Source organism: Schistocerca gregaria, chromosome X, assembly GCF_023897955.1.
Source record: "Schistocerca gregaria isolate iqSchGreg1 chromosome X, iqSchGreg1.2, whole genome shotgun sequence".
NCBI classification, from domain to species: domain Eukaryota; kingdom Metazoa; phylum Arthropoda; class Insecta; order Orthoptera; family Acrididae; genus Schistocerca; species Schistocerca gregaria.
This window is the reverse complement of record NC_064931.1, coordinates 186,478,491-186,499,902: the sequence shown is the minus strand read 5'-3', so window position 1 is coordinate 186,499,902 and position 21,412 is coordinate 186,478,491. Positions and strand designations below refer to the sequence as shown.

Sequence of the window (21,412 nt, the reverse complement as noted above, 5' to 3'; positions counted from 1 at the left end):
TCCATCTGCCTCGGTGAATGTGGCCTGGTTCCCCCTATTCCGCGTCAGTTGCACTATGTCGGCGATTGCTGCGCAAACAGTTTCTCCACGTACGCGTACACCATAATTACTCGACCACGCAAACATTGGGGTTACACTCGTCTGGTGTGAAACGTTCCCGAGAGGGATCCACTGGGGGCTGAACCGCACAATACCCCTGGCTGCTATGAGGTGAGTTGACTACTGTATCCTGTTGTGCTGTTGTGTACCACTGCGAGCTACGGCGAGGACGAAACTTGGATTTCAAGGTCGAGCGGCTGCTCGTAAGCCACACACCAGGCCGGTAAATGCCAAACGACGCTTCGCTTGGTGTAAGGAGCATAAACAATGGACGATTGAACAGTGGAAAAACGTTGTGTGGAATGTCGAATCACGGTACACAATGTGGCGATCCGATGGCAGGGTGTGGGTATGGCGAATGCCCGGTGAGAATCATCTGCCAGCGCGTGTAATGCCAACAGTAAAATTCGGAGGCGGTGGTGTTGTGGTGTGGTCGTTCAACACGATCGAGCACCTGTTCATAATGCACGGCCTCTGGCGGAGTGGTTACACGACAATAACATCCCTGTAATGGACTGGCCTGCACAGAGTCCTGACCTGAATCGAATAGAACACATTTGAGATATTTTGGAACGCCGACTTCGTGCCAGGCCTCACCGACCGACATCGATACCTGTCGTCTGTGCAGCACTCCGTGAAGAATGGGCTGCCATTCCCCAAGAAACCTTCCAGCACCTGATCGGACGTACGCCTGCCAGAGTGGAAGCTGTTATGAAGGCTAAGGGTGGGCCAACACCATATTGAATTTCAGCCTGTTGTCCGAACAATTTTGGTCACATAGGGTACCTGCCGTCAAGCTCCAGTTATACGAGTAACAAATTGCGGCGAACAGCGTGCTCCAGAGCGCTTGCTTTCATAAGCATTCGGTTTCACTGGCAGGTGCTCCAGTGACTACCACCTACACTGCTCTACAAACGAGTAAACCTCCGCTACCATATTGCTGAATAAGGCATATCCCCCGTATTTTGTAGTCTATTAGTTGTTCCATCATTATGTATCGTATTTCAGTAGATAATAATGATGGCACCTGTAGACAATCAGAAAATCTCGCCGTCTGGCCTTACTTGTCAGCTCATCCAGTATAACATGCCAATCGTTAGGGACCCTTAAACCTAGAACTATTTTCCATTTTCTGCACGCCGAGTCAGAACGATTTCTGTATAATCCTGACATCTACAGGATGGGTCCTCGTCCGGACTGACCAGAGCCGAGAAGTGCCAAGAGGCGAATGGTGATCACTTTCAGCATCTACTATAGTAAGGTTAGTCACGTATTTCCTTTCGTCTGATGTGTTATTTTTACCCTGGAACTCTGTTCTCTCGGCCACTCTTATTTGCCCCACTCTGTATTATGTTTCTATTAGACTGTGTCCAGCAATACTCAGTTCCACCGTTGACAGATATTCATCATGTTTTGGACAAGCGTTATTGTTTCTGACTCATACAGTAGAATATCAGTAACTTCTCATCTAGAATATTCTCAACATTCAAAATGTGTAAATAAATTGCCTCGGGCAGCTACACTTATTCTTACCACGTGTCAGTCTACAAGTGTGAAAATACGTCTAAAGCAGTGTCACGGTTGATACTCTTTGATAAAAATAGTGTAGATTTTCCGGGGGTCGCTGGATATTTCGGGACCTCACTGAATAACTTGGCGGAATGATAAGTCACACACAGATTATTTTTGGCTAAGAGACGTATTCCTCTTAAAGACTACAGCATCTGTCCAGACCAGCCCCAGCGCAATGGAAGAGAGAGTAATTTTATTATGATCACAGACACGATCACCCAATAAAACTGTGAGTGAATTGAGACCAAACAGAGCCCAGTCGGTCAATTGATGAACAAGTCGTGAGTCTTAAATACTCAATTATTACTATTACGCTGCAGAGCTATTGTCTACATGGAGGATCATCGGTTGCAGGGGACAGGATAATTTTGGCATTCCCCGTTTATTTAATATAGGGGACACTCAAGATGGCGAAACCTAGCTCGTTGCCCTGGCCGTTATTTCGAATGTTCCTTGAAGCCACATGGTGGCGGAGACCTGAAGATTCTCCTGCCATCTGGGAATCCGCGCCTTTTCGGAACACCCAACTTGAAGGCAAGAACTCGGTCGTTCCAGACGGCCAGGACAGCGGAAACGTTAACAAATCCAACTATTGTTAGGGTGGCCAAAATGATCTTTTCGTATACTGCGAATGTGCAATGCAGCTCGTCGAACGAGTCTTCAAATAACTCGGAGAGCAGCTCACTACGGCTTTCCGTTGCAGTTACTAACAGTGTCGACGTAGCGAGGTTCATCGCGCAGCAGTTACCGCCATTTTGTGTCAAGTGTTATGTTCCATTTCTTTGAGAGCAGCCTTGTGTTACGCAGGTTGATTGTGTTGTTTGCATTTACGAAGCTGGCTGCAAGTACAACTGTTGCGTCTGTGCTGTCGTATATCTGCGCCGCCAGGTACCGGCGCTGCAAATTGACATTTATCGTGGTTAGATCTATTGTCCGACTGCTGTTACTGTGACCGCATTCTTGACCCATAGCTTGCTTCTTTGTTATAATGATTCATGTTAATTCACTTTGCGCTCTCTGTAGGGAATGGTCTTTACAATGAAGGCATTATTATTTGTGTGAACTTTTATTCTTTTGACTTCTCCTACAGCAAGTCCATTGCTCGTCTAGTGGCTGCTTTATTGTGAGTGATACGTTAGGAAACTTGTGACAGGGGTACCTCTCATTTATGTATACATTCCTGAATAGATGCATTGCTAGATGATACTGAATTTCATTGGGTTCTAGCTTCCGTGTTGTCCCTTTAATCAATGTTTTTCTATGCGGTGAAATACTTGCTGTAACAAAGTCCGACGTCTGCGACAGGAGATCACCAGTCGTGTGGTTTGCTACTGAACAATGATAGTTGGTACAATTAATTCAGATACTTAAGAGGAGAGATAACAGAGACCCCATCCATAGCTACAACCCACACGGTACAAATAAAAAAAATGTTACAAATTAAATTTACTCAACTCATACTATAATAGATTTGAATGTTCAGAATGGTTAAAATGGCTCTGAGCACTATGGTACTTTACGTGTGAGGTCATCAGTCCCCTAGACTTAGAATTACTTAAACCTAACTAACCTAAAGACGTCACAAACATCCAAGCCCGAGGCAGGATTCGAACCTGCGACCGTAGCGGTAGCGCGGTTCCAGACTGAAGCGCCTAGAACCGCTCGGCCACACAAGCCGGCAGATTTGAATGTTTTCAGACACTCTGTTCTGAGCCTCCTTATAAGCTTGGTACCTTCGCGTAAATGATACTGCCTCACCCTCTGTAGCTGGCACATGTGTGCATTATTCTCTTCCATAATTTCCAAGCGGCTACCTAATCTACGCCTTACTACGGGCCACAGAATTCGTACAGACGGTAAAAACTCTGTGAGCATCCTATTCTCACTACTCAGAGTCGAACCCGTGTTCCGAATCTTGATATCTCGAGAGTATCGTTAATTGCGCTTCACCACATAATAACACATGTTCAAGTCGGTGAGCTCGAACAATCTGTAGCCTATGCTCGATCTAAAAGGTCAAACGAAAAGAACTCGTAAGACAAAAGGATCAAAACAGTTAAAAGTTAATGTGTTCCATTGCACGAACAACTTGCTTCTCTCCTATATATTCTCGTAAGTGACGAGCTAGAAAGGATATGTTCATTGATAAAAATAATTCTTCATGTGTACCCTATCGCCCTTAACGCTTGTAGGTGAGGTCGAAGACACCCTGCAGGAGCCGACAGACATTTTTCGAGTATAGTGGTGTACATAAATTAACGCCAACCAATTCGTGGACGACATGGTGAAACGCTACTGGAGGTAGCGATTCTCGAGACCAAGACGTTTTCAATTCCTGGAATTAAAACGCGGGGAGCTATTGGAAAGGGCAACAGGACTGATTTCTTATTTTAGTAAATATAGCAAACACCCACTTCGATACATATTTTTATTTAAGATAATACATGTTTCGGGCTTTCACGCATCTTCCATTATCATAATTCATAAACTATCGCTCAAAGGTTTTCGAACGCCCTGAGAGGAAGACAAAAAAGGTAGTTTCCTCAATGTCATGCTCAACATAACGTTTAAGAGAAATGTTCCACGTTTTTAAAAATGGAATCGTTCAAAACATAACTTTCCGTCGGTATGCTGTTCAGGTTCCAAGCATAGCATGCCACTAATTTTGTATTTTGGTGGCATAATATAATTTTTCCTCACTAGGAGGCGTTGATGGGACGTCAACAAATCTGTAAACAGGGTTACAGGTTAGAAAGAGGTATGTAGTTATGCACGAGATATAAAAGAATGAACTTGTGTGAGTGCTCAGTGTAAACATCGAAAATTTGGCGAAGAAAGGAGATTCCAACAGAGGAACGTTCTGCAATTGTGTCTTCACGTTGAGCCGGTCTTACTATGAGACAAACAGCACGTCAAGAACGTATTTCGTCCATTATACCTCGCAGAGGCATGCGGATACGGGCCAGAATATGGGCCGACCTCGAAAGAGTAGGCCAAATGTCACATCAAAAAGTGATTACAAATATATAGTAGTCACAACTAAACGTAATCACTTCAAAACAGTGCCAGGTTTGGAAGCACAATTCAAACATAATAAGGAAAAGCCGGTGAGTGTAAGTATAGTGAAAAGACGTTTTCAGGCAGTGAACCTTAACGGGCGTATGGCGGATAAGAAACCATTACTGACGCTATTAATAGGCAGATGAGGCTACACTGGGCAAGATGATATGTAAATTTGGGCAGTAAATTAGTGGAAAAAGGTATTTTTCGTTGACGAAACCAAATTTGAGGTCTCTGGCTCATCCAAATTTGAGGTCTTTGGCACAAAGCTACGCAAGTTTGTTCGGCTTTTGGCAGGATAACGAATGTTACACCAATGTGTATCTCCAACATTACAGCATGGAGGGGTTTCCCTCATGGTCTGGGGACGTTTTGGAAGTGGTAAGACTGTTGATGTTGAGCAAATAAGCGGAACAATAAAGAAAGAGGATTACCATCGCATTCTACAGTACCATGCAAATCCTCGTGGAAGACGTTTGATTAGCAAGAGATTCGTCCTAAAGCAAGATAACGATCCTAACCACATTAAAAAACTGTATAAAGCGTATTTGGCAACTTTAGAAAAGAATAAGGAACTGAAAAATATGATACAGTCGCCTCATCCTATTGAAATGCTTTGGGATCACTTTGATAGAATAGTTAAACCAAGACCTATTGCCAACGTTCATCACCTCTCGACCACACTACAAGACAAATGGTGGTATATCACCCAGGGAACTCTGTTGATGTCGACAGCGAGAATGCCTCGCGTATGCAGAGTATTGATTAAAGCCAAAGGAGACTACTTTGAGGAAAGTAAAATTTGACTGCATGTATTTGGTTTCAATAAAAGATTATTCCAAAATTGACTTATGAGTATTTCTAACATTTCTGGTTTCATTTGAATTTGCATTTTTCCCTCAAATTCACTAATGGTTAAAGACTTTTGAGAGATAGTCTATTTGAGTCTTCAGTCAGTACATGGTTCAAACAACAGCAAACTGGACGCTGCAACTGCCTTGTGCAAAATAAAAACTTTATTTAACTACTACACTTTGCGAGTGGTATATTTACGATGTATTGCTGTACTTACTTTCTACTCTGCATTTTGTTGTTCAATATAAAATATACTATATTTTTCTTTTTTATGGTATAATATATAACGCACTCTTTTAATAACCATATAAAATTCTTAGCACATTCATGTTAAACAGTGTCAGATCTTTTTGGTCATACGGAAACCGTAAGCAAGATATAACTTTGACCATAGCTGACCTGTAAGTAAAATGTAGTCTTTGACCATAGGTGTATTTTCGGATGTAAACAAAGAATGGCGAATACAAGACTGTTTTAGTCCTAAACGGAAGTACAAAAGAGTTTGTGCCACATCCATAAGGGTGAGGATCGGAATAACAACAGGCAGAGAAGAATGTAAGTACACCTCGACAGCAATACATCGTAAATAAACTACTCGCGAAGCGTAGCAGGTAAGCCAAGTTGTTATTTTGCACAGGGCAGTTATAGCGTCCAATTTGCTGTAGATGTTATAACTACGTTCTGCACGAAGACTCAAATCTACACTCCTGGAAATGGAAAAAAGAACACATTGACACCGGTGTGTTAGACCCACCATACTTGCTCCGGACACTGCGAGAGGGCTGTACAAGCAATGATCACACGCACGGCACAGCGGACACACCAGGAACCGCGGTGTTGGCCGTCGAATGGCGCTAGCTGCGCAGCATTTGTGCACCGCCGCCGTCAGTGTCAGCCAGTTTGCCGTGGCATACGGAGCTCCATCGCAGTCTTTAACACTGGTAGCATGCCGCGACAGCGTGGACGTGAACCGTATGTGCAGTTGACGGACTTTGAGCGAGGGCGTATAGTGGGCATGCGGGAGGCCGGGTGCACGTACCGCCGAATTGCTCAACACGTGGGGCGTGAGGTCTCCACAGTACATCGATGTTGTCGCCAGTGGTCGGTGGAAGGTGCACGTGCCCGTCGACCTGGGACCGGACCGCAGCGACGCACGGATGCACGCCATGACCGTAGGATCCTACACAGTGCCGTAGGGGACCGCACCGCCACTTCCCAGCAAATTAGGGACACTGTTGCTCCTGGGGTATTGGCGAGGACCATTCGCAACCATCTCCATGAAGCTGGGCTACGGTCCCGCACACCGTTAGGCCGTCTTCCGCTCACGCCCCAACATCGTGCAGCCCGCCTCCAGTGGTGTCGCGACAGGCGTGAATGGAGGGACGAATGGAGACGTGTCGTCTTCAGCGATGAGAGTCGCTTCTGCCTTGGTGCCAATGATGGTCTTATGCGTGTTTGGCGCCGTGCAGGTGAGCGACACAATCAGGACTGCATACGACCAAGGCACACAGGGCCAACACCCGGCATCATGGTGTGGGGAGCGATCTCCTACACTGGCCGTACACCTCTGGTGATCGTCGAGGGGACACTGAATAGTGCATGGTACATCCAAACCGTCATCGAACCCATCGTTCCACCATTCCTAGACCGGCAAGGGAACTTGCTGTTCCAACAGGACAATGCACGTCCGCATGTATCCCGTGCCACCCAACGTGCTCTAGAAGGTGTAAGTCAACTACCCTGGCCAGCAAGATCTCCGTCCGGATCTGTCCCCCATTGAGCATGTTTGGGACTGGTTGAAGCGTCGTCTCACGCGGTCTGCACGTCCAGCACGAACGCTGGTCCAACTGAGGCGCCAGGTGGAAATGGCATGGCAAGCCGTTCCACAGGACTACATCCAGCATCTCTACGATCGTCTCCATGGGAGAATAGCAGCCTGCATTGCTGCGAAAGGTGGATATACACTGTACTAGTGCCGACATTGTGCATGCTCTGCTACCTGTGTCTATGTGCCTGTGGTTCTGTCAGTGTGATCATGTGATGTATCTGACCTCAGGAATGTGTCAATAAAGTTTCCCCTTCCTGGGACAATGAATTCACGGTGTTGTTATTTCAATTTCCAGGAGTGTATATTACGCTAACTGAAGAGATGTGAAAGCCCGAAACTCTATTAACTCAAATAAGAATACATAACAATATGGCGGCAGCTGTATTTATTTAAGTAATATATTACACAGCCACGGAGCTTAGCTGAGACTAAAATGGATAAATTCTTGAGAACTGTCTTGGTAGTTGTTGATGGGATATTGAATACTCCTTGGTATGTAGCAAGAATCCACTTCATGACCAGGGTACTAAACGACATTTTCCGGAAAGATTAAGCAAAACCCAACATTGCAGTTCACACCATAAACGCCTTGTGGAATGTACGGATCCTCGACTGGCCTTGCCTTTCCATTCATTTGTCACTCACAGAGCATGTCTGGAATACCACCTTTCAGCCAGCAGTCTTCGTGAGGTGAAGTGGGACTGACATGGCTCTGAGCACTATGGGACTCAACATCTGAGGTTATCAGTCCCCTAGAACGTAGAACTACTTAAACCTAAATAACCTAAGGACATCACACACATCCATGCTCGAGGCAGGATTCGAACCCAAGATAATATTCGGAAGCTGTTCGAGTCCCTGGATCAACCAGTACATGAGTGTATTCGTTTCTGTTGGTGGCCACAACCCATGCTGATGTTGACGATAGATATAAATTCAGAATATAACGGAAATTTAACCGTTTAATACTCGTTACGTGATTAAAATTACCGCATAGTTTAACAAATATGGGACTAGTGCTTTACGGTGTAACATTTTTTTCCTGTCAATGTAGATTTGTATTTTGAAAACGTCTAGATATACAGTGAGAACCAAAATTCACGCACGCGGTTGCAACAGAGCGATTCCTAGTACAGAACAGTGCAGAAAGGACGCTAACAAAATTTCGTCCCGTCCATGTTTTCGGTAGAAAAGTCTAAAGGCAATTTAACAACATTATAACCTCATGTACGGCGAGTATCTTCATTCAGTTCAAATGGCTCTGAGCACTATGGGACTTAACATCTATGGTCATCAGTCCCCTAGAACTTAGAACTACTTAAACCTAACTAACCAAAGGACAACACACAACACCCAGCCATTACGAGGCAGAGAAAATCCCTGACCCCGCCGGGAATCGAACCCGGGAACCCGGGTGCGGGAAGCGAGAACGCTACCGCACGACCACGAAATGCGGGCCTTCATTCAGTTCAGTTTGGTTGTGTTGCACTGTTAATGCAATGGGTACTGTTTCCCGACGGAATTCTAAGAGTTCGAGAATTCGATTCCAGGTGTAAGTAGATTTTTTCCTAATTTTAAACTGCCGCACGACTTGCTATACAACTACAGCAATCGCTACACGAAACAGTATCGGTTACTTAATACTAACACAATAATGCGAGTACAATGCTTTTTATTATTCCACTTTTAAAGATATGTTTTGCCTTTAAACGTTTACTGTGTTCTAGTCCTTGCATTGCACCTTCCATGTCTTCCACCCGTACTGAATATAGTACGTTCGTTTAAGCTGTCCGCATAGATTTTATAGTTGTGATTATCCTTCGACAGGTAATTTATTAATAATTAACTATGAATGTCTCTGTCACGTTCAGCCAATAATTATAGTGTAGTTCATCATTATTTGGCAGAACAAAGTTAGAAAAAGAACTGAATATTGACCTGGAATCGAGCTCTCGAACTTCAGTATTATAAAGCAAAACTAGCCACTGCACGAACGAGGCAGGACAGCTTCAGAATATTGAATGAAGACACTTGTCACACTTGCGATTGCCTTTCTTTGACGTCCATTTTCTATCGAAAGTATGCAAGGAATGAAATTTCAACATTTTAAAGAACATAGTTCTGATATAGAGAAACAGCGATCTGTAATTATTACAAATAAATTGGAGGCAGTCTTGATCGCTTAACTTTTTTAATGGTGGCCGGTTTCGTACACAAACCACAAACAAAAGGATTGCCACCGCCTCCAGCCGACATTCTTGGTCCGAAGATGATCTGATAAAAAAATCGAAACCGGCCACCATTAGAAAAGTTAAGCGATCAAGACTGCCTCCAGTTTATTTACAATGAAATTTCGTTTAAGACATTTTGGTATTGCTATTATACAACGAGTCGTGCTGAGAAGTTAGAGTGCCCGAATGTGTTCGCCCTTAATATATATATATATATATATATATATATATAGAGAGAGAGAGAGAGAGAGAGAGAGAGAGAGAGAGAAAGAGAGAGAATATGCTTGAACAACGAATGAGACACATGTGTTGGGGCCGCAGCTGTACAAGACGCAGGAGCTGGCGGAGGACACGCTGATCGAGGCGGAGGACGCGGGCGTGCTGGCGTACGAGTGCGTCACCAAGCTGGAGGAGAAGGCGCGCGCGCTGTCCCCCGACGGCGTGGAGCGCATGCGGCTCTGCGTCGAGGACGAGGCGCAGGAAGGCTTCCGCCTGAGAGAGGACGTGCGCGTCGCCGTCGACACTGTAGCGCCGCTGCTGCTCAACCTGCAACGCAAGCTGCTCGACTGCATCGAGGAGTACGTACGCATGCCTGTGGCTTTGTGCAATATAGCGGAGGCGGTCTGTGTATCGCGAGTGAGCGATTTTTATTTTCCTTCTTTCATTTTGCTGTAGAAGAACAAGCGAACTTGTGGAAAGCCCAACGTCCTTCGAAGCCTTGTAATAATTAACGGATTCTCGGCTAAGTGTAATTTCTTGGACGCATTTGGATCATTTTTATTAATTACTAGCTCAGCACCTGTCTTTGCCCAGGTATATACTTATTCCAGTCTTCTGTTAGTCCATCTCCTCCTGCCCTCGCTCTCTGTCCACCTGCTGCTCCACACTTCCACCCCATCACCATGTTAAAACCCCTACCCCCACCTCCAAAGGAGACTGCTGATTCGTACATCCACAGCATTCCTTTCCTGAGAATATGTAATACGTGCACCAAGTTTGGTTGAAATCGATGCATAGTGTAGGAGATATGATACATATACAGGATGAACGTTAATAAAGCCAACAAACTGCAGCCGGCGGCGGTGGCCGAGCGGTTCTACGCGCTTCAGTCCGGAACCGCGAGACTGCTATGATCACAGGTTCGAATCCTGCCTCGGGCAGGGATGTGTCTGATATTCTTAGGTTAGTTTAAGTAGTTCTAAATTCTAGGGGACTGATGACCTCAGTGCTCAGAGCCACTTGAACCATTTGACAAACTGCAGGGACAGATTCCTGACTGGAAACGGCAGAAAAAAATTCCTATGAACATGTGTCTGGAAATGGACGGTGTGCGTGCATTGACAGCAAATCGTCCTGTAACACAGTACAGAGCTGTATCGCATCCACGTCGCAACAAATGTTCAGAGTGGCCTTCATGGGATTGTAGGTGATAGCGATTGTAGCGGTTGCCATGCAGGATGCACATAATTTTAGTTTGGCTTACACCATGTTGATGGGCCACTTGCCTGGAGCTTGTACTAGGGTTTGTCTCATGATCAGGTAGAACCTGGTCGTCCAAATCTGGTCTACGCACAGTCCGCTGCCTCCTGCACTTTCGTTTATCTGAAAGGATCCATTATCGCAGAAATGTGGTATAGCCGACCTGCCTATCTTCCGTTTCCATCTGCTTGGTTGTATACAAACACCATCTCGGCTTGTTCCTGGCATGAATGCCGGACTATCCTGCTGCTTACAGTACACTGCGTCAATCACACAGCCAGCAACACACAAGGAACAGTCGGCACATGGTCAGAGGAACTGTCATTCGCCAGTGCCATCTACCGTGGCAATGATGTATTTCCGGACACATGTTTGTAGGACCTTTTTTCCTCCATTCAATTAGGTTCAAATGGCTCTGAGCACTATGGGACTTAACATTTATGATCATCAGCCCCTAGAACTTAGAACTACTTAAACCTAACAAACCTATGGACATCACACAACACCCAGCCATCACGAGGCAGAGAAAATCCCTGACCCGGGAATCGAACCCGGGAACCCGGGCGTGGGATTTCAATTACGAAACCATCCGTGCAGTTTGTCGGTTTTATTTATGTTCACCTTGTATACATACATACAATTTTATGATATATACGGATTTTGTTTCGTATTTCGCATGTATTTAGGGTAGGATAAGTATCACAGCTGTGGAAGTTCCATTAACGGTGATGACAGACTCCCCTAAAATATCAGTAATCATACGGTATCCATTTACATATATGTGGTGTCTGTTCTTTCAGACATGTCCGAAAGAATAGCCGCTATTTTGATTATGCAGAAATACTGAATCAAGACACAAATATATTAAAGATATTAGCTGCCAGTATCATTGGGGATAGCTGAAAATTTGTGCCGAAGCTTCAAAGAACACACACACACACACACACACTGAGCAGGGGCTCTACATCAGTAGTGTGTGGTGTAAGTTGAGAATATGGCTCTGACGGGAGATGGCTAGGGTAGTCCGTGTGGGTGTTCTGACTACTGTGTGCAGATGGCGTAGTGGTCAGTGCATCTACTTAATAAGCAGGAAACGTGGGTTCGATTCTAGCACAAATTTTTAAGTTGCCCCATAGATATAAATCAGTGCCCAGTGGCAGCAAATGTCTTTAATTCGCTTGTGTCTTGTTCCTTGTGTTTGGATCTTGACGATCTGGATTCTTCTGCACTGATTAACTTCAGCTCCTTCTTCACAAGTGCGGATCCAAGGGGTGAGGGGTTGTTATTAAGTTTATGATACACTTTAAGATAGTGGCTGTAATGCTTCATGTGTTCTACATGCTCTCCGCTTACAATGCAATAGCGTGAAACAGTATGGAAAGTCCTTCTTTGGGATGCTGTTAAACGCACGTGTCACTTTGGCTTGAATGCTGGTTATGCGGTTGACAGACTACGGCTGAATGTCCACTACTTAACACTGCCGCTCACTTACGCACATTGTTGTTTACAATTGTTAGTACAAACTTCCAAATATTCAAATGTGTGTGAAATCTTATGGGACTTAACTGCTAAGGTCATCAGTCCCTAAGCTTACACACTACTTGACTTAAATTATCCTTTGAACAAACACAGACACCCATGCCCAAGGGAGGACTCGAACCTCCGCCGGGACCAGCCGCACAGTCCATGACTGCAGCGCCCTAGACCGCTCGGCTAATCCCGCGCGGCTACAAACTTCCACCATAGCAGCAGCACTCACACCGGTTATATGTCATGAAAGAAGTAAGCCTGGCAACTTTTTGGATGGACTGTCTATATTAATTTACAAAATTTTCAATCACCTTTTGGAGACTACAGTGTCATGAGAACTAACTCTTGCAAATGGCAAGGGATTATAAATACACTCCTGGAAATTGAAATAAGAACACCGTGAATTCATTGTCCCAGGAAGGGGAAACTTTATTGACACATTCCTGGGGTCAGATACATCACATGATCACACTGACAGAACCACAGGCACATAGACACAGGCAACAGAGCATGCACAATGTCGACACTAGTACAGTGTATATCCACCTTTCGCACCAATGCAGGCTGCTATTCTCCCATGGAGACGATCGTAGAGATGCTGGCTGTAGTCCTGTGGAACGGCTTGCCATGCCATTTCCACCTGGCGCCTCAGTTGGAACAGCGTTCGTGCTGGACGTGCAGACCGCGTGAGACGACGCTTCATCCAGTCCCAAACATGCTCAATGGGGGACAGATCCGGAGATCTTGCTGGCCAGGGTAGTTGATTTACACCTTCTAGAGCACGTTGGGTGGCACGGGATACATGCGGACGTGCATTGTCCTGTTGGAACAGCAAGTTCCCTTGCCGGTCTAGGAATGGTAGAACGATGGGTTCGATGACGGTTTGGATGTACCGTGCACTATTCACTGTCCCCTCGACGATCACCAGAGGTGTACGGCCAGTGTAGGAGATCGCTCCCCACACCATGATGCCGGGTGTTGGCCCTGTGTGCCTCGGTCGTATGCAGTCCTGATTGTGGCGCTCACCTGCACGGCGCCAAACACGCATACGACCATCATTGGCACCAAGGCAGAAGCGACTCTCATCGCTGAAGACGACACGTCTCCATTCGTCCCTCCATTCACGCCTAACGGTCGCAGGTTCGAATCCTGCCTCGGGCATGGATGTGTGTGATGTCCTTAGGTTAGATAGGTTTAAATAGTTCTAAGTTCTAGGGGACTGATGACCTCAGAAGTTAAGTCCCATATTGCTCAGAGCCATTTGAACCAATCGTTGAAAAACTTAGCGTCCTCCGTAGCCGGCGTAGCTCTGTGATGGGACCGCGGGAAGACAGTCGAATTTATATCGATGCGGCAAGTTTTCACCACGGGGGGCGCGCGGTGCAGCAGAATCGAACGCGCTCAAGTAGCTGCGGCCTTAAATACTAGATCTCAGTGCGTTTTCGCCAGTGTCACCTGAAGATGGCCAGAGGACACTGTGCGGCAATATTGTGGCACGAAGTTACAAACATCTGGCAGTTCGCCCGAAATTTTGTGGAAAAATGCAGTGATTGCTTCGTTTATCGTTGTCATTGCTCTGCTTCGTATCAACACCACTATCACTGTAGTGCCGTTGCGAGTTAATCGTCGACTAAGCAGTTCAGCTACGCTCCTCTGTTGCCATTAGCAGTGAATATTATGTTTGCATGATAGACAATATGTGGGACATCGTAGGCCGTAACGTCCCTGCCTTGTGCAACCGCGCACTCGAGTAGTTCCATGTCAGTATGGTTGGCTCATTGTTTGTTTTCGATTTTCTGTACAAGTGACTCCGCTTTGTTCGCCATATTTCGACATCTGGATTAGTTCTCTTCTTAAAGTGCTCTGATGTGTGGTCTAACATGTGCCACTTCAAGTTAGCATTTCAAAGATCTAGTGCACATACATGGTCTGCAAAACCTTCATGCAGTGCGTAGTGTAGGCCGCCCTGAATCACAGATAATTATTCCCTCTTTATTCTAGTCTCAAATGGAGCGATTTAATAACGGCTATATGCTTCTGTACGAGTTCTGATTTTTCCTATATTCTGTCCTAACGTGAGATGTGAATCATTCCACTGTCTATCGCAGATGTAAGTTCTGTAAACTTTTGCATTACTGTTTTGCAAAAAGAATGTCCACACATCTCCGAATTGCTTCTATATCTTGCTTTCGTCCGTTTATCGTGGTGCCCAGTTCATCACGTCATATTTACAAGGCAGTATGTGTAGAAGTTGTTGTCCTGATCGTCACATTTTCCACGAACTCTCGTTGCAAACGAACATTAACAACAATTAACACAGCATTGCCAGAAGTGTATATGGGCCGTAGCTATTAGTGAGGTCATGTTCGTTGTGGGGCAGTTTTAATTTATTCAAGATGGTGGCCCTCCACCCACGCCTGCCTCTACCCCATGGTGTAGGTGTGGCAACATCACACTGATGAGGTCATGAAATGACGTCGTGAGTTTTTCCTGCTTCCCACCTCCCCCCCCCCCCCCCATCATTTTCCCAACCCACCCTACTCCCACCCCCCCCTCCACTTCCCCACCTGGGAAAAGGGGGAAAAATCACTATCTGTCCTGAGCTGAGGAATATGAAGGACATAGGATATTTTTTTGCTAATTTTGGGTGTTAGCCTGTTGGAAAACTACATTGCATTGCAGAGGACATGATAACACTAATAGCAATAACAATAATAATGATAATAATACATTCATTATTTTAAAAATTCTGTTTGCATATCGCTAGTGTCGAAGGATGTAAGGTACTCTCTTTATTTAATGTAGGTGAGAAATGAAGGTCACTATATATTCAACTACCTAGTTTCCACTACTTTCCAAAGTTATCATCTTCCTATAAACCGCTCCCCCCCCCCCTTCCAAATCCAAAAGTCACACACATCTATCACTGTAAATTGCATACTCCTTCAGAATGTTTGACTGGGTAGAGAATATGACAGCAAATATTCTTGTACAAAAACAGAGCCCCGGAAACAACACATACGCCGGGAATGTCTCCGATCCCATAACTTTTATTAATTTTTGCGTATACATTTCCACACAAAAACAATTATTTCTTTATTTTTGTTTGGTGCTGTTTTAATAACATCCAATTCAATTTGTAACTTTTAATTTAAGTCTACATCTGAAATATAAATTTCATATCCAACCAGTAATTTGAAAAGTAGAAAGACGATATGTTCTCGAATTCTAATACAGATCTAGTGTTTTCTCTGTAAACTATCTCCTTTATGGCCTTAACAGTTATTTCTGTTCCTTCTTGCAGTTCTTCTAGCCGAGAGCATTCTAGAATTTCAATTTTTCCTCTTGGTTCCTACATAACACATTTGTTAAAACACTCCACGTAGCTCTGGGTGTATGTTGACAAATCATCAGCTCCACATTCTTGCGGAATTTCCGTATAGAACTTTAATTCACAATTTTGCGAACTAATTACCATTAAATGTTACTCTATCAGTTTTAAACTCTCCAAAAAGTTGCTCTGCTGCTAAGTGTGCAACATTGAGTCCACAACATTTAGAAACAATTTGACCATCCTTTTTAAGCAGATTCAGATGGGAATGAAGCTTTATAAACATATTTTTCGAGTGTCCTTTAATATAGTAAACGTTTTCGTTACTGACATTTTCGGCCAGTACTCCAACATATGACCACTTACCACTGCTATTTACAGTAAATGCTAATATCTTGTATTTTACACTTGTGCCCATACTTTTCCAAATGCTGTGTTTAAAGTAATATGTTAGTCTTGCCTTTACATCTGCCATTGCTTCATCTTTTTCCATTAGCAGTCTGTATCCGTCCTTTGTGGTAGTCGTTTTCGTCATATACTTCAATTTTCATTTTTTGCCTGAACCTCTTCTGTTTCCAATTTTCTTTCTCCTACACTCAATAGTTACCTGCACCTGAAGAAGTAATTTCTGTAATAGGGAATGGCTTAAGTCTATTTGACACAATGATTATTTCTCTTACGACTTGTGGTATGACATTAGTTACAGGAAACACTGTCAATTCGTAAATAGCTATATCTGATGGTATTCTGGAGAACAATGCCTTGGATTGTTTCTCCTGATTAAATATAGCGTTTCCGTACAATAATTATATCGTCTTTGTTGGGGCCTGTGTTAAGAATCTTTACGTAGTTTACAGGTAGATAATTAAAATTGTATGCAGACAGAACATAATTTATATGATTTTCTCGGTCTTGAAATCCTGGGAGGTTTATTTGTACACTACTCAATTTTCGGGTGTTCTTGTTATCCCAGCAGACAAGCTGCAGAACGTTGTTATACACCACACTTCAACTGTTTTGTAAGTTACTAGTTAGCCATCACCAAATGAATGTGACTGGCACAGAGTACAATGGAGACAAAGAAATTACTGTTTGTTAGAGTTTAAAATACTTTAACAAGCTTCAACAGGGTCAAACACACGATCCAGTCTGTAGTTGTACAATATAGCCTCCAGTCTGTTAATACCATGCTCTTTACCCATAGAGGACGTAGACGTTTCTCGTAGTTGAATGTCTGGACAGTTTATAAAATCTATGAAATGGTGACGAGTAACTTTGTTCACACCTGGTCTTGTGATTTGACGTATAAAGTTATTATACATATTTAGTGTACAATTAGAGACCATCCACATTAAGCAGTCTATTCTAGCTGTCTTATAATTGTCCACAATCATGTTCTTGCTTCACTGGTCATCTTATTCCATACGGAATTTGTGGTTCGATGTAAAGTAGTCGCAAATCTCGATTTTATTAAAAATACTGGCAAAGTCTTGCGCTATGTTGGAATCTAGAAGGTAGTCGATTACACGTAGCGGCTAGAATATTCGAGGCAGCGCTTTCATTAGAACATTCATTTTAACATCAGCTAATTCCACTTCGTAAAGATTGATAAAGAATGAACAATCTTTACCTTTTGTATTTGGCAGGTCTGAAAAATCCGATCCGTCGAAGAGCGAAATAGAACACATAACGAAGTGCGTGAAGTCGGAAGAGGTGTCGGCGGCGTCCAAGGAGAAGGAAGTGGCGGACAAAAAGCTGGAGAAGCAACTGCAGCGAGCCCGCGAGAAGCAGAAGCGGGGTAACCGCTGCCTGGCCGATGTCATGGACCAGATGCGCCTCGAGTACGACGCAGTCCGCGAGGAGATCCGCGCCTGCGCGCAACCCGCGCCTAAGGAGGAGCTCTGACCCGCAGATGCTCCGTCTATATTATGCTCTCTCTGATTTACAATAAATCCAAACATTTTACATTAAAATTTTTGCGTCATCGATATGCTGATTAATAAAGTGTGAAATTTTTTGTAGTTTCTTTGCTACATTCTATTGCATTTTGTCACGTGCGAGTGCCTGAAGAATTTTATTCTAGATCAGCGCGTTATATACGTTGCTCAGCCAGAACATTACGGCCACTGACCTACTATCGATATAAACCCGAGCCGGCCGGAGTGGCCGTGCGGTTCTGGGCGCTACAGTCTGGAACCGAGCGACCGCTACGGTCACAGGTTCGAATCCTGCCTCTGGCATGGATGTGTGTGATGTCCTTAGGTTAGTTAGGTTTAATTAGTTCTAAGTTCTAGGCGACTGATGACCTCAGAAGTTAAGTCGCATAGTGCTCAGTGCCATTTGAACCATTTTTTTATGAACCCGACCAGGCGATGGCAGAGTCACCAGGCGAGAAATGACTGCTAGACAGACACAAACATTCAGTATCAGTGAGGGTGGTAACCATGTGTAGAGTTGGGAGGTGGAACTATTTGTCTGAGTTTGATCGAGGGGATTTTGTGATGGCCCAGAGGCTCGGCACGAGTATTTCGGAAATCGCACGACTTGTCGGGAGTTCGAGAAGTGCTGTGATGAGCGTCTTCAACACGTGGCGAGACCAAGGTGAAACCACATCTCCAAGTTGTGGGATTGGGCGGTCAACCATCATTACACATGTCGAACGTCGTAGGCTGGGCAGAGTGGTAAAACATGGCAGGAACCAAACTGTGGCGGAACTAACATCATACTTTAATGCTGGGCAGAGTACACATTTGTCTGAACGCACAGTGCACCGAACACCACGACATCGACAGCTAAGACTTAGTCGAGCACGCGACCATCGGTACTGGACGTTGGGGCAGTGCCAGAGCGTTGCATAGTGTAATGAATCCTGATACCTTCTTTATGATGCCGATGGGAGGGCGCGAATCCGTCGTCTTCCAGCCGAACGACTCCTTGGTACCTGTACTGCGGGACAGAAACAAGCTGGCGGCGGCTCCATTATACTCTGAGGAACGTTCATGTGGGTATTCATTGATCCAGTGGAGCTGGTGCAAGGCACCATGGCGGCCAAGAAGTATCGTACGCTGGTTGCAACCACGTACACCCCTTCATGACGACCATGTTTCCCGACGGCTGTGGCGTTTTTCAGCAAGGTGATGGGCCACTCCACAAGGCTAGGGTTCGAGGAACACAGTGTCAAGTTGCTATCGATGTGTTGGCCCCAAACTTGCCAGTTCTGAACCCGATCGAACACATCTGGGATGTTCTTGAACGTGGGGTCAGAGCTCTTCCCTCCTTCCCCAGAATGGACGGGAATTAGGTATCCTGTGTGAGCAGATGTGGTGTCAACTCCCTTCAGTGTCCTATCAAGGCGTCATTGCTTCCATACCATTATGCGTCGCAATGGTTATCCTAGCCTATTAGCTAGGTAGTCGTAATGTTCTGGCTGACCTGTGTTCTTCATATTCTTGTCAATATACCGGTAGCCCCCTGATGTAAAATAGATAAATATATATCCATCCTGAAATACTGATTGCAAGATTAAACACGATTTTGTTACATTCAGATATACATGAATGAGCTGCCACTTGAATTTGATAATATGCAAATTATACCCCTTTTGCAAATGATAGTAATGAAATGTAGTCGCAGTTAACTTACTGTATTAAAATAAATTAGTTGGAGGACTGACTTGAAAAGTCGTCGCAATAGGTATATAGAAAATTAATTCAAAAGCAATATGTATGGATACATTCACGTTTATTATCGTCGTTCACAGATCAACAATAAAAATATAATCTCAAGCCTGATTTGAGTGGGCATAGACAAGTCGCAGTAATTGGGTAGTAGGACGGCGGAGGGGCAGCGGTGACCGACAAAGGTAGACAGGAAACAGATAATACTACTGTCTTTACACAAAATGGAGGAAATATCTACTTTAAGGTTACCCATTAAGGATGGTTAAGAACATGTGACTGTTTATTCATTTTAAATGCTGAAAACTGCAATCAGTCAGATTTTTCTAATAGTTATTTACTCCATGAACCGGTTTTCGAACCTTTTCATGAAAACCAGTAACTTTTTAAAAATAGTTATTTAGCCTATGAAGCGGTTTTCGAAACTTTTATTGGCCATGAATTCTTCATAAGTCATCGGTTTAGTCGTACATTTTCAAAAAATTGTTCAAATGGATCTGAGCACTATGGGACTAACATCTGAGGTCATCAGTCCCCTAGACTTAGAACTACTTAAACCCAACGAACCTAAGCACATCACACACATCCATGCCCGAGGCAGGATTCGAACCTGCGACAGTAGCGGTCGTGCGGTTCCAGACTGAAGCGCCTAGAACCGCTCGGACACATCGGCCGGCTCATTATCAAAACAGGAGAATAACTCGATTACAGCACTCGAACTCGTACGAGAAACTGGAAGAAATCAGAATGAAGAAGACACTAACTTGTTATCATTCGAGTGTTGGTAGAAGCATCACTACTCACTTTTGCACAAATGCAGACAAAATCGATTCATGTAGCACTTCCGTATTTATTAGCAGGAATAGAAGTTGAACTCTGCAGTATACTTTCCAAAGAGTAGATAAGCAATACAAATTTTTTACTTCCATGTGTTCTTTTTTGCAATTATTAAAAATCATCATCGAAAGAGAGCAGTGTGTGCCACACTGACAATGCTATGCTGATCAACAAACATTATCACGTCTTCAGCTCATTAGCACATTCTAGTGGTAGATTCTTTTCAGGTACTTTCATAAAGGAACACTGCCAATGTGCACTGCATATTCTTGTGTTAAACTCCTGGGACGATGAAAACATAGTTCAAATTATACTTTGGACATCTGCAAAACACCGCAGTAAGGGATTATAAAGACATGTTAGTTCAATTTTGTGCGAGCAAAAAAGAATATTGAGATGAAAGTTTAAACGTAAAGCACAATTGCACAAAATCAACAAAGGTGGCACTGCAGTCATTGTATGAGTTACGGTTGCTAGTTGCCAAAAATAAATCACCTTATACTGTAGCTGAATCTCTTGTTATTCCTGGTTCTTTGATTACAGCGAATAAAATGCTACACAAAAATCCAGCTTAAAATAATCAAAACAATTACGAATTCTGACACAGATTTAAGACGTAGAGTTCAAGGCAAGGGCCAATGTATTGCTGACAAATCAGTGAAAATATTGAAATCGACAAAAGATTAGCGATTCAAATCGATTAAATTGTGATGTTTCTGAGGATGCTGAGCTACTTGTATACACTCATGTTCAGAAACAACAGAACACTTTGAACGACTAGAGATAGGACATTCATATTCACAAGACATATACGTTAGTATGTTCTGCGGATATGATTAGCATTTGAACCATGTCGGCACACGGGGACAAGGTCGACATCGATATCGCGGGGCAACACCACCTACTGGTAAAA

At 44.0% G+C, this 21,412-nt stretch overlaps 1 protein-coding gene across 1 annotated transcript in view; it reads left to right on the top strand.

The window, feature by feature from the left end:
• LOC126298505 (uncharacterized) overlaps positions 1-18,006 on the top strand; it is a 40,429-nt gene extending 22,423 nt beyond the window's left edge. Inside the window, exons 3-4 of the mRNA XM_049989841.1 lie at positions 9,967-10,223; positions 17,632-18,006. Of these exons, the coding sequence (XP_049845798.1) occupies positions 9,967-10,223; positions 17,632-17,890 (516 nt within the window). The 3' untranslated portion in view covers positions 17,891-18,006. The remainder of the gene's footprint in view (positions 1-9,966; positions 10,224-17,631) is intronic.
• The last annotated feature ends 3,406 nt before the right edge of the window (positions 18,007-21,412 follow it).